The 15,144-nt window shown below is 35.0% G+C and overlaps 1 protein-coding gene across 7 annotated transcripts in view; it reads right to left on the bottom strand.

Annotated features, from left to right (window-relative positions):
* Window positions 1-15,144, bottom strand: part of TTC29 (tetratricopeptide repeat domain 29) — a 374,033-nt gene that overhangs the window by 118,732 nt on the left and 240,157 nt on the right. For all 7 annotated transcript variants that reach the window (XM_075035175.1, XM_075035158.1, XM_075035166.1 and 4 more), the window contains one exon: window positions 13,394-13,477. In XM_075035175.1, the coding sequence (XP_074891276.1) occupies window positions 13,394-13,477 (84 nt within the window). The remainder of the gene's footprint in view (window positions 1-13,393; window positions 13,478-15,144) is intronic.

The following is a 15,144-nucleotide window of genomic DNA, read 5'->3' as shown; positions in this document are numbered from 1 at the left end:
AGCTGGGACTGGTTTACTGATGCAAAAGTTTGATAATTTCTCCCTAATTTTAAAATCAAATGACGCAATGATGAATTTATATCAAAGTTATCTCATTCATAAACTCTGATAAGATATACATATCAAAAAGTTGTGTAATCAGATATTCTCAAGAGGTAATGTATCTTTTGAGGTATTATTTATGGAAATAATGAAAATATTTCTTTTATGTGGCATGAAACAATCATTGTGTCCTATCCTGGAGAAAACTATGAGTCCAATGGGATTGCCTGCAACACTAAAGCACAGATGTAAAGGTTTGCAGGCATACGTATCTAGTGTGAGAAAACAAACCTTTGTCCCAGGAAAATGGCAAGGGCCCAGATGTGTTAATTTTATTTTGTATATTCCGTTAAGTTTCCAAACTGTGTTCAAGACTATCTTTTTAGATTAAAATCCATTTAACTTCAAATTCTCAGCAGCTTTAAAATAAATATGGAATTCTGAAAACTGAGATTTATAGTGTATGTAATAAATTCAGATGACCTCATGCTAAACAATAGCCTAATGATACTAATACTTCTAGCCTAAAAAGAGCTACTGCAGTTCTTTAACAATGCTAATAAGATGGAAATGATGTAAAAAACTTCTTAGCTAGATGTCAGGGAAATAAACAGTAATGTGAGATGTAAGAAGTAAATATTCTGCATTATTTCATACTTAATATGATTAAAATAAAATCTATTAATTACTACATAGATGCACATTAATCCTTCATATCTGTTTTTTTACATTTCAGTTGCAGAACTGAACAGAAAAATATCACAAAATCCTGGTACAATTTAGACTAGACAGTACTGAATTTATGTTTAATATATAAATAGGTGTTTTTCTGAGATTGAAAAGCACACATTGTTCACACAGACAAGGGAAAATATACACCTATTCTGTACCAGAAAACATTTGCAACATTTATCTTAGAAAAGTAAATGAGAAATATCTTTAAACATTTGAATTTTAATTTGCCAGAATATGCTACATTTGCCGTATGTCAGATGCACAGTATATAGCTTAAAAATACTGTAAAGGTATTATGTTAATACAGTACAATGTATTCTCTACTCTGTATATAGAATGCTTTCTTTTTTCTGTTTTATAATTCTACCTAAGTAAAAAAAATAATTGAAGAATACAGGTAAAAAATTCCTACCAACTTCCAAAGGCCTAGGACTGAATGTTGCAGTAATATAACTCAGAGCAGTGGAATAACTATCTGTATAGCAGACACACATACACGCGTATTTATTTATATAATATGATTTATAGATGTGTATATGTGAGCATGCATTAGATAGATCATTAGATGTACTGGAAGTAAACAAGAAAGTACTGGTAAAAGATCTTAACAGTGACTAAACAAAACGTCATTCAGTTAATTTTTAACGTTCACTGCATACTCACTGAGCACAGTACCAATATTCGTCTAAACAGAAGAACTGTGTCCGTGTAACTTGTTATTTCCTGTAGACTGATGCATTTTACTTGAAGGCAAAGCACATTTTCCCCACAAGACAGCATTATTAGCGTACCAATACAGGAAAACAAAACATACAGTAAAAGAGGTCAGTTTTAAAAATCAGTGCCAATATTCTTTTAATAAATCCCATCTCAGTTAGTAAAGAAATGGAAGGAATGCGGAAGTAATCATACGGTACAGAGCACATTTTTTTCTTAGGCAAAGGTAACTGATTTTAACTCACAAGCAATGCAGCTATCTACTGTATAAACATTCAAATTTTAGAGGGATAATGATAAAAGTCCTCTCTCAGTTATACTTAAAACCAGGAAATACACAAAGCACAAAATAATAATACTATTGCTTCCTTAAGCTTCTGCTATATATAAGCCACAAGTGACTGATCACCCACAAACAATACAGTAGGGTTAGAAATGAATGATATTATGGGGATGAATGGTATTGCTGACGCCTGAGAGAGCTTGACGCTGCAATGAATTCTGTAATCGTTTCAGTTATCGAAGTGGTTCCCGATGAAAATGCCAGTGTCCTTTTCTTCCAACAAACAGTGCTGTCGAACGGAGGAGTAGTGTAGGCGACAAAAGTAAACTTTTCATGATATCTTGAGATAAACTCAGTCCCCCAAATGCTTTTCATACTGCTTTTTATGACATCACGCAGCATGTAAAATGAGCAGGTAATCAGAACATCTCCTGTTTTACATACCCGAAGATTACTTTATTTCTAATATCAGTATCAAACCTGGATACCTAATTAAACATACATGATTTGGTTTATCGAACCCAACTGTTAGCAGCATGTTTCCACTACATTAATAAACTAGTTCGCACCAAAGCTTTTGAACCTTTACTACCTAACAAATTACGATGTGCTATTAAAGAAGTGGGTTATGTTTTTCTGCATCGCGTCCGCGCCGGTTTGAGGTTTTCCTTTGAACGATTATGTTAAACTTCAAGCCGCCCAATGCAGACAGGCCGGCCTTTCGCTTGCTCGGAGGCGTTCAAGAGGTTTTAATGGTCTCTGGGGGCATCTACTGGAAATGAGGAAAACTGCAGCCGGGGCAGGGGAAACGGCGCAGGCGGCCGTCAGCGCAGCAGGGCACGGCTGCAGAACAAAGGCAGGAGGAGGAGGAGGAGGAGGAGGAGGAGGAGGAGGAGGAGGAGGAGGAGGAGGAGGAGGAGGAGGAGGAGGAAGAGGGCAGGAGAACGGCGGGGCTGCGCTTCCCACGCTCCCCAAGCGCCGTGGCGGCCAGCGCCGCTGCCGCCGGCCGAGACGCCTTGGAAGGAGCGGGCGGCTCTGTCACCTTCGCTGTGTTTAACTCGAAAATTGAACCCTGAGACCGAGATAAAGCTGAAGTCCTCTTTCCCCTTTGAAGGCGCGTATGTGCATGCTAGGAGGAAAGGATTTCAGACTGATTTTTTAAAAACTTTTTTTTTTTTTTAATGAAATCTGGAGCATATCTATCTGTTTGTGGTTAAAACAAAGATACCAATTAGTCTGTTTTTAATTTCAAGCAGATTTGGTTTGTTTTCTTAAATCCATGAAATTCAACAGATGAAAACCATACCCACTCTTCCTCTGACTGTACGCTCATCTCTCTCATTACTGAAACCCTGTTGGCGTTGCTACGTGTCTATTTACCCAGGTTGGGTAAACCAGTGAAATGAGGTCCACTCAGTGGATTCGGCTGGGTCTCGTGCACTTGTCCGACATCAGCAGTTACTCCCACGCCGTATTTCATGCATGAGGTGCTGAAAAAGTCTGTGCGCTTCTGTGTGTGTGTCATGGGGGGGGGTGGGTGTCAGAAGAATTTTTAGCACCAAATAAATAACCACCAAAAAGTTAAAGTTGCCATTTTAGTGGTACCATGTTACAGATGATGGTTTCATGCAGTATAATATCACATGGGTGGAAGCAGCTATTTATTGAATGTGGATCTGTGAGCTTGAAAAGGCACTGCTGTTGTTAACACGGCGCTTTAAGTGTACCTGGATATTGCTACAGGCATTTTACTTTTCTTAAACTATACCGGTGCTTATATAATTTTCTTATATGGATTTCTTTTATTATTATCATTACTATTCTAAAACGATCTAGAGTCATGCTGAGGAATCGCAGAAACCTGATTCTAATCTGCCTGTACAAGTGCAAAACCCATAAACAGTAACCCTCAGTGAGGCTAATGAAATTACACTGTTGTTGCAATCTCAAGGACCTTCCTACGTTAAGGTATTGTACTTTTACAAGACTCTTAAGCAATGCTGGGAGATAAAGACAGCACCGTACTACATTCCCTTTAACTTAGAATCCTGCACAGCAAGGCTATTTGCATTCTACCCTTTACACTGAAAGAGAGAAAATAAAAAAAAAGAAATTAAGAGGCCAAGAGGCAGGTACTGGTGTTAGAAATCATCAAAATAGTCAGTATAGCATAACAATTATTTGTCACGAGCTTAATTCTCCATGCCTCCTGTCTGGTATGGTCAATTACAGACATGCAAAATAAGTGCAAAAGTCTACTATTTTCAGATGACAGATTTTTTTATTTTTTTTTTTTTTAATATCAGGGTTCATATCTTTAGATTTTGTAGGATTTAATTAGTACTATAGGTTAACGCCAGCTGCTGGTTACAATACAAGTGTACCGTAGCAATCCAATTTTGTAAAGCTCAAAATGGCATGGATTAAACAACGATAGTATATAAAATATTAAAGTGTACTTCCAGTGTAAAATAATTACTCTACCAATTATTATAATGTTTAAAAACTGTATTCAAATAGGTTTCACCCACTTGGGATTTCCTTCTGCAGTTGGCAAGACAATGACTGATATCAATGCCTTAGATAAGGATCACAAAATTATGAAAAAATAATCAAGATATTTTTGCTTAAGTTTATTTAAACAAATACATTTTACTTCCCCCCCCATTTCCTGTCTATAAATCTACAAGAAAATTAAAATTACATCAAGTATGTGAATACTTAGCTACTTTGTGTGTAACCTATACACAAACAACACAGCATAAACAAGGAGACACCAGAATTTCCTCACTAAAATTTGAAAAATATATGCATGAAGTAAAGCCAAACATACTATATAAAACACTAAAAAGCCAAGCATGCTGTAAGAGTTTATAACTTCAGGCTGCTCTGCCTAAGAATCAAAAGAGGAATTATTATTTAGTTATAGCTGGACAACCAAAAAAACGTAACAGTTTTGAAACACCGTTAGTGACCCACATCTAAAATACAGTTAAATCTCCTGCAGGGCACTGTTGAAGACAAAAAGCACTAACGCAAATACATAGTAAATATGGAAGCTGAAGATTTGACTATCGCATTCAGCCATGCTACGATCTAGGTTGCAGTGGTATAAAATCATGTACTCACACTGTTGAAATCTACATTGTCATGTGTCTGGGCTGCAATCCGCCAAAGTTAGGTACATAGCTAACTTGAAAATATATCTGAGTCATCTGAGTATATGAGTTCAGTGTGAAAATTTATATATATATAAGTACTTTGGTGAGTCAAGCCCTCAGTTGGTCAAGGTACTCAGCACATTTTCACCACATACTGCTACTGATACAAAGCTATTTAACTAAATCAGGGCACAGCCTTCTTTAATCCTAGTTTAAAGACTGTCTGTTTAAATACTTTTAATGAAATATTTACTGGATGGTAATATGTTAAATTGTAGACTATAGTAATCTCATTAAAGAAAGATATGAAAGTGCAGTAAGTGCCATTAAGTAGTAATAGATGGTTAGCTTACACATCAGAATTTTTGATTACTAAGGCTGAGAATCAAATTATATTGGAGTGGGGTGCATGTTTTTTGATGCCAAATTATAAAGCTGAAATAGCTAATGGCCTAATACAAAAAGCATAAAATCCACCAAATGTTATAAAAAGAAATCCCTACTCTAAATAGTAAGTAAAAAATATTGTATGACAATTGGTACATTTCACAAGAGGGAAGAATGTCTACTTGAAACTGACTTTTGTAACAATTCAGATTTTATAAATAAGAAAAGGTTTATGGACCTATGTATTCAGAACTATTAATAGAAAGATGAAAATAAAGTATATCAGAAAATAACTATATAGGTACTTTATACCATATAATAGGTACAATAACTTTTCAGCATAAGTAATGCAGTATTTTTCATCCACTGCCTCACAGTCTCCGACTGTTGTCAAACCACACTTTAACCTAAATCATGCAATCAAAGTGGATGCATAACCTGTCAGTAGGATCCCGCAAAGAACACATACATTGAACTTGCTTCCTTTTGTTCAAAGCTGCACTGCCACTTTAATACTACATAAAATGAAAAATTAATCAATTATAAACATCAAAGGATGACACAGAAAAAGTATTTTAAAATGAATGTAAGTACTGTAATAATTAAGAATCCTCATTAACCCAGAAAATGGAAATATAAATTTAGCAATGAACTTTTGGAACATTCTGTCCCTAAACTTAAATGCAAAGAAAGCACTAGAAATAAAGATAAAAGTGCTACCCTTACAAAAATCTTCGTCATACAGGAGCATACACACCTGTGATAATTTCAAGCACAATCAGAAAAAAAAACATTATCTTCATTAATCTTACTGCTTTTTTTTCTAAATTAATTATGTTCATTAACAAAATGTAATTCCAACCATATTTTATGGACTATTATTTATCAAAATGAAGTATTTCTCAACTTTCCTCTTTTATTTCAGAGCTGACCTAATGGTCTGAGAGCTAGAAACATCTGAGATTGGAACCCTTTCCATTTCACTTGCATGGTATCAAAGAAGTCATTATATTTTGCTGCAAGTTTCTTTCATAGTGTGCAAAATTATCTTTAGAAAAAGATATTCATAATTATTTACTTTCTGTATCTTTTCAAGCTGATGCTATGAATTATCATAAAACCCGATATAAGGCTATGCATTTATTATACTATTGCTATGATCAATTCCCATAGTGTATTTGCTTTGTTTATGATATCTCATGCCAGTCCCCGACAGAACTTACTTAGTAGTCTAAGGACAAACAGACCACACAGAGATAAAGAAGAAAAGAAAAGAGAGGCTTTTGCACAATTCAGAAGGATTCACTGCGAGAATTATTAGGAAGTGATGATTGTATGAAGGCAAATTAGACTGTCTTTCTTTATTTCAAACTCTTTTTGCATGTTAGCGATGCTTCACCTTTATGGAGTGTTTTAAAAATAGAAGTCAGTTGTGTATTGCTTGTACATTTTCTTCAGTACTAAATATTGTTGAACTATTGAGAAATGAAAACACTAGAAAACCGTAAGACCAAACTTAGTAAAAACAACAAGTTACATAAAAAAAGAAAAACTTCAGCTCACTGTGTTCTTCTTTATTAAAGTATGTCATGTATTTTATCTTTGCAAGAGTTTGATGAGTTTTTGCAAGTAAAATTCTGTTTCCTCTATACTTGCTAATAGTCATGAGAATCTGTAGTTTGCACCTTCCCATTAAAAATGTATTGTATTTTTTTGAAATTATTCACCCCGCCTTTTATCCAGATCATGTCTTTGAAAGGAGGAAGTAGATAATAAATGGAATAATTCATGATTTCCCATTAAATATGAAACTTTCTTTTGCAGAGTTTAGAAAATGAAGTTCTACATAATGTACAGAAGTTGATTAGAACTTTTTTTAACCTTTTCAAGAAAAGCCTTTCACATTACACAAACGCACAGAGAAGTTTCTTTAGGAAAGGCAAACCATTCACTTCCTGCACAGTTCTGTTCTTTAGATCACTGCCTAATTACACTAAATAATATGTTTGTCAGGCCTGAAATTTGCAGAGATCATTTATTTGACCAAAAAGAATGTGTGCCTCTAAGAACTAAAATCTCTTATTGAAAGTTGTTTAATAAACATTGTATCCTGGTCATGGCAAGCAAGATTGTTAGGAATTATTCAGACAGAAAAAAAAATACATATTTAAATAATATTGTGAAAGAAATTTAAAATTTATCATCTAGCTCAGCAAGTGACTTGTGCCATCTCCCTTTCCACAATCAGCAGGGAGTTTGGGATAGAGTGCCTTAATTTAAAATTTCTTTTACTATGAAAGGATACATTTCTTTGGTTCTGATTTAGCCTTTTCCATAGTTTTTTAGTATTTAAAAGTGAAGAAATATCCTCATAAAATGTAAATGAGTTGACACAACATTCCACCAGTTCTCAACCACAGTAATGTGAACAATGAGGGTCATAAGGTGCTCACAGGCCATATCCAAAGATTGACATCAGCAAGAACAGCAAAATCTTGCTAGGACCTGAACATGAAAGGGAAAGGACAGTTTACTTCTTTCTCCTTTTGCTGCTATGTCCTTCTTTAGCTGCCTTGAGCTCTCCTCTCTCCCTCTGTCTTCATAGTGTTGTACACAGAAGAAATGGAAGCAGCAGTCACCTTACTAATTTATTTGGTAGAGGTGACAGCTACTAAAAAGTCTGGATTAATCAAAACCCCAATCAGCTATTTGTGTTCAGCTTCCTTAAAGAACTGGTCCATCAGTGCAAAAGACTAGAATAAGGACAAATAGAAAAGCAAATAAATCTAAAACTGAATACCAAAACTCTCATGATTTAAATAACTTATAAACAGAGGACAAGATCAGAAGAAGCCCAGTCTAATAGTAAGGCTTACTAGTCTGTCATGGCTATGGTGAAAATAAAGAATAAAACACTTTGAAGCTAGGCTGCCTCCTCTCCATAAGCTCACAAACCCTATTCCTCTCCCTCAGTGGACTCTCCAGATCATCCTGGCTTCTAATCAGGTGAGGAAGTTTCTTCCTCTTTAGTCTTGGAGGACAGATGCAGTTAAATATTCAGAGACCAACTGGTAGAAGAAGTAAGGGTGTAGGAAAGATATCTTCTCTTTCCACAAACTTATCTTGAACACTAACACTTAATCCCTCATTAATTTTCCAACATCTTTTTTCCTTAACTCTACCTAGCTGATGCTGACATGAATACAGCAGAAACTTGGCAGGGAGGGTAGTAAATAATTTGTCCCTTTTAATTCTCTCACTGAAGAATGGAAAAATAATCTATCAGATCATACTAACAAGGTTTAAAATGGATGCCAGATCATTTTTGTTCTGGACTTGCCAGCTTCTTGTAGAAACACTGTCTCAGGCATTAGTGAATGCAAATCTCTAAGACTTCTACCTGATCCTTTTCACAGCTTTCAAAATTCAGTAGTTCTCCAGTGTGGGAATCAGTGGTAAATGTACATGTCTACATCTGAGCTGGTCACCCTAAGCTCTCTATATAAGCAATGAAGAGAAACAGGTGCTTCAAAAGTATAATTCACCTTATTCTAAAGCAGTTGTCTGAATCCTAAAAGATGGGGCTCAACTAATCGAATTACTTATTCCTAATTATATCCATTGATTATATGAGTGTCCTCTGGATCAGTTAAACTTAGGTGAAAACCCCTTTGCTCTTTTTGCAGAGAAGGACAAAGGTTTATGGAAGCAAAGGACTGCTACTATATTCACCAGTCATCATTCTTAGAGCAAAAATATTATATTCCAGTTTTCAGTATACAATCTGCAAAGTAGTTTAACGACTGATCTTCCCAGTATTAGCTGAGATGGCTGGCAATTGCTTTGGGGGGGTCACAGCCCAACTGAGAGTGAAGGCCTTTGCCTTTTTGTGTTCCAGATAAGCTTGAAGTGGACCAGCCTTCTGGTGAATTCTAAACAGAACAACCCACTATAGCTCAAAAATATCTGATTGAATATGTATAAGATAATCTTGTCTCCTGCCTGAAAAAGTTATATCAGAGCATGTCTTTATGGACACAAATTTATCAAGGCAAGCTTTCCATAACACACTGATCCACCACTCACAAGATAGAAAACACAAATACAAATTTTCTGCATATCTAGGTCAGCTTGTACCATCTCTGTATAATAATTTAGATGCCATCTGACTACCAATGAGTCTTGAGTGAAGACACTAGATCTCCATCATCCGATTCACAGAAACACATCTAATAAAATTGCTAATGTAATATTTTTTTGTCACTACTAAACAAAGCTGTTCCTCTCATCGAAAAGATTTCAAAGTATCTCTTTCTAGTCTAACTCTTTTTTGATGATATGGTCGTCTTTGGACAATTTTCATTTGTATGAAGAGGAGAGAACTGTTACTTGATCTTTCTGGCCCCGACAAAAAGATCAGGAAACAGGAATGACAACATCAAATTCTGGTCCATTCTAGGCTCCAAACTCATTTGAAGATTCAACCCTGGAATCAGTCTCATGATGGAAAATGCCTTACTTCACAGTTCATGATGAACTTTTTGACTCTTAGGTCAGTCATAAGGACAATTCCTAATTTTTACTGCAACTCGATTTTGAGCCATTAATGATTTGGTTAGTCAAGACCAAGAACAGAAAGTATCAGGGAAAGCACACTGAAGGCCAGTGGAGTCAGCCAACCCCTTCATAAGCTTACAAAAGCCTAATTCTGTGGCAGGAAAGCAGTCACATTCTGCATTAATGGAAAGCTTTCCTTTTTTTCCATTTCCAGCTTCTTACACCACATTCACTTCTTATTTCAAGTTAAAGTCTTAGAGAAGGAAACAAAACAAAATCAATGAAAAAAACAAAGCAATATCCTGTTTTAATATAATTAAAGCACTATCTTTCTTAAGCACTGTTTTTTCTTCCTCTTCTATCATATCACCCTGGGACAAAAAATTATTACAAAGAATAAAAAAGAAAAACCTCTCCACATTTTTCCCCAGAAAAATGAGATTATAACATAAGCACACTTAACGGAATTCTTCTCATTTGCTGAAGTTTGGAACAGAGTACAATAATGTATAATAGAAGGATAACTGCAGCTTTTTTCCTTCAACTATGAAAAAACTAGCTTTCTTAATTTTAAAGAATTGTGAAGCATATAGTTTTAGGGAACAGCTTTAAACAATGTTGCTTGTTTCCATAAATGTGATTCTACCCATTCATTCCTTTATTTAGGAGATAATAAATTTGTTATCTGCCTAACATGCACCAAAAAAAATTAAAGGGTGTTTAATATTAAGTAGGAGTGTGGCTACAAGAATTTGTCTTGACAAAATAATGACTGACTTATTAAGTTAACCTCCATATTAAACAAAAGTACAGATATTTAGGTGGCAAAAGAAAGATATCCTGTCCTTTCATAAAGAAGTGCAATATCTACTTCCAGGATGGAAACAATATTTAAAAACCTACGCAGCATATTATAAGCCATTTCTCACACTTCTTTTAATAAAAACACCTGTTGTCTGCTGAGACATACAAAGCATAACATCGATTTCAGTAAGACATTTACAGGTATGGCATTGCCTTACTTTATAAATTGGTTTAAAATTACTGTTGATGCATTTAGTTTTTTATAACTAGATTAGCCTAGTACTAATATAACTGTGTAGCTGCTAGTTTGTTACCATTTGTTTGCTCTCAAATGATTGTATCAGGTTTGTGGAACAGAATTAGTAATTACATACTATAGAAATTTTGTAACTGATGAGCTATTATCAAAAGCTAAAATTCAGAGAATAATTTAATACACAGAACACGAACATAATCTTTAAAAAGATGTACTTTAAAAATCTCCACAGAAATAAACCAGAATACATATGATATTTCATTTTAATCTTGTGAGAGGCTTTGATAACTTTGAAAAAACAGCTTATTACAAACCAGTAAGGAAACACCCCACTTTGTGTAGGTATTGCAGAACAGATGATAAAATTCTCACTTCATTGTGGATTTCCTTGCTGGTTTCCTTTTCCACATCCTCCAGACTCAGGGTTTGGATATAAAAAGAAAAATTGTATAGGGGGGATTTTTTGGTTGGTTTTGTTTGTTTGTTTGTGGTGGGTTTTTGTTTGTGCTTTTGTTTGTGGTTTTTGTTTTTTTTAATAGCAGTAAAAGGCTGACCTGACCAAATCAGAGCTGTAAAAGGCACTTTGAAGCCCCAAGGCCTTCCTAAAATAGCAGTGACTTCCTGTGTAATCACAGAGAGAACACTTCTGTCCCTTGCATGGTGTGTGTACTGTGGAAATCCACTGGGGCTCAAGACTGAAACGGCTCACTGGGAAGGCAAGTCAGTCTGCAACAACTGTTGTAGCGTAATGACTACAGCAGCACTGCATAGCTGGTATGGAACTAGGGTGCCAATAAGTGAATGCACTTATTTCAGGGAGCAGAAATAAGACCCGCTCCCTGATGTCTGATACTTCTTCCCCCCTCACAGAGCAACTATGCTACCCTTAATTCAGGGGAGAGCATGTCTGTCAACACAGCAACTGCTCAGGAAGGATCTGTTCCTTATGTTGGTCCAGCTCATGCAGAATGTGACCAAGTCGCAGACCAATCTTAGTTTCCTTCTTTTTAAGCAGGGAATATCTAAACCAGCTAAGATACCTAGCACGATTAGTACGACAGCATGATCAAAGGTAACTGTCCCACACCAACCATGTATACTCACAGACCAGAAACATGGCACTTCCCACTGCCTCACCCAACTCACTTTCCTGTCACTGTCAGGCTGCTCCCTCCCACAGACTGTGACCATGACAACAGTCTCTCCTACAGAAACAAAGGGAAAAACTGAACTTTGCAAACCCTGGGATGACATATGGAGAAGGTCCTGCTCAATCCCATCACTGAACTAATCTTTAGCCTATCATCTTTGAAACTAGTCTTAATTCAAATAAAAGGAGTGGTGTGTGAGTTTGCTTTAAGCAGATTCCTCTCCTAGATCATCAGACCAGATACATTACAATTTTTGTACTGACAGTCAGAACGCTTACTAGCCTTATTATATTACCATTGTAAAAATAAAGGTGAATCTGACATGTATCACAGGAAAGGAAAACATGTCTTCTGTCTAAGTATTATATGGTATGGTTTTAGGACACTGCTAGAGTTATTACCCCTGAACTCAAATTTGGTAATTTTCTAGATTTTAATTTGAAAGTTTTTAGGGAGGTACATTCTTAGGCTAGGAAGGAGAAAAGAAGCATGTTTTGCAAGAAGCTAGCTGGTCGAATTTCTGTCTGATAGAATGTTTTTATGCTGCAAGGGTGATCTTGCAATATTAATTGTTAAGGTGCCTAGAGCCCTTGTATATGCATCTTTTTATTATTTAAATATTGAAATAAATAAATAATCTCACTTAAGCAACCAGCAATTCAGATTTGTTAGAATTCTTTCATTAATTTTGATGGTGCTGAACCCCAGATCTGTTAAAAGACTCCAGAAAAATAAGTTAGTCATAGTCTCTTGTAACTTCTAAATGTAAATACCTCAGCTGTAAGAAATCAAAAGTTATCTAGATTTCTTTCATTCATTGGGTTTCTAAATAACTAATGGTGTATTAAATGCCTTACTGCAGAAGTCAGCACTTGGGCTTGGCTAAATAATAATTCAAAATTACAAGAACATGTATGTCGGTATACTAAGCTTCCACCCCTGAGGAGATATTTCACAGAGGCTCATAAAAAAAAAAAAAAAAAGAAAAAAGAGAAAAAAAAAAAAGGCAGCACAATTTCAAATATAATTACTGACACAATCTTAACAATAATGTTACAAATGTGATATAATACTTTGGTAAATACACAAATTAGTAAACCAAGGAGTTAAATGCTTTGATATATTTAATATCAGGAGAAATGAACCATCATTATTTAATATTAACTTCAATTTTTAAATGCCAAGTTCCACTAGAAAGGGTAGGGCCCAGGGAACTTTAAATTTAAATGATTATGATGACTAGAAACAAAGGAAACAATAAACTTATGGATGTTAAAATGCCTCAAAAAAGCCAACTTACGCAGCAGCTTCTTGTTTTGACAACCCTTTGATATTCTTCGCCAAATAATCATCTATGCCATCTTTGTCTTTGATCAAATGAATCCTAAATTTAAATGAAAAAAATTAAAAGAAACACTGTGAGGTGCTAACATAGACTTCTGCAGCATGTATAATATATTAGCATTGCCAAGTGGAGCTAAATACTGAAATATTGACAAAGTAATGTATCAGACATTCTATAAACACATACAAATATCTTTTTAATTTTTTTGGTCTGTAGCTATTTCAAAACTTTATTTCTGAAAGAAAACAGAGTTGGTATTAGCTTTCAAGGCCTGGTTATCTGGTATTTCTGTCTAAACTGGAAGAAATTGTGTATTAGCTAAATCAATTATAATTAAGCTATCCATATTTAAACTGTTTTCTAAACTAGAACCCTTACATTTTTGCATTATCAATGTGGACCAGAGTGGTCCAATCTATTTTGTATTTAACTTTTTTCAAAACTAAAAAAAAGAAAATCAACAAAAAAATCCCAAGCCCAACTCAAAATGTTTTCCTTGGTGCAATGCAGACTTTTAATATTGCTCTCAGCTTCCCAGAGTTTGAGCAGCATATTGCAAAAGGTGGTCCACTAAGGGGGTAATCCAAAGGGCATTAAAATAAACAGCAAATTTCAGGATGCATGGATCTAATTTTAAAATTTGAACTGTACATCATTTCACCTTTCCCTTGAGCCATCACCTATCTGCATCTCCACTCTGATACACAAGAGATGCCTTGAATTTTAAAGGATAATATGCACTTACTGACCATAAAGTGTATTTAAATAGATTCTGATATCCCGACTGTAGAGGATATTATCTTTATAAAAATAATGTGAATTTATTTTTATTCTTCTTTAAAAGAGCATAAAGATTGTCTAGTTAATCACTCAAAGATAAAAGAAATTCAACATTAGTGTTCCACATAAATCTATTACTTTCCTCTTTCTCTGTCTGTATTACACTGTTGTCTTTCATTACAGGGTTGAGAGTAAATTCTTTTCATAATGTTAGCTAATATAAGCGTCATGCTCCTTATTGCTCTGAGAATACCAAAGACACTTCATGAAGTTCATTTAAATGAAAACAAAATAGCTAAGCAATGTAGAGGTATTTTGGCATGTCTGTATTTAAAACAGTGTAATAGTGAAAACTTCCGGCACAAATACGGCATTTAAATTTTTCCAGAATTTACTACTACTGAGCTGCACCCACAGAGGCTTATGCTTTCAAGCTGCACATAACACAATCCATATGAGTTGCCGCTGACCATACAAAATGTGCACCTGGTGGATATTGCCATAAAAATTCAGTTATAATCAATACCAAAATTTAACCAATATCAAAATTTTCACATGAAATTAGTCACAATTTAGGAAGATACAATATGTCATTAGGATAATGACGATAAGGTAATTATTGTGTACTTTAAACTGATGTAAAAAATATTTCAAGATATAATAGGCTTATATGATGTAATAGAAAAATTGAAAAATAGTATCTTTGGGTAATTAAATAGGAAGTATTCAGTAGACAACACAAACCCCCCTGGCTGACCGTTGTACTTTAAGACTGCAAAAATGAGCTTTCTGCACATTGGTAGCACATAGAGAACACACCAGATAAGGGGCGGGAGGGGGGAGTCCTAACCCCCAAACTGAAACAGTCAACTACAACAAGCAAATTCCTAGGCATCACTATCAGCTTGCTGCAATTTAATCTATAC

The sequence above is a fragment of the Buteo buteo genome, chromosome 1 (genome assembly GCF_964188355.1).
Source record: "Buteo buteo chromosome 1, bButBut1.hap1.1, whole genome shotgun sequence".
Classification (NCBI taxonomy): domain Eukaryota; kingdom Metazoa; phylum Chordata; class Aves; order Accipitriformes; family Accipitridae; genus Buteo; species Buteo buteo.
Note: the sequence above shows the minus strand (reverse complement) of the source record. Positions and strands in the feature narration are given on the sequence as shown.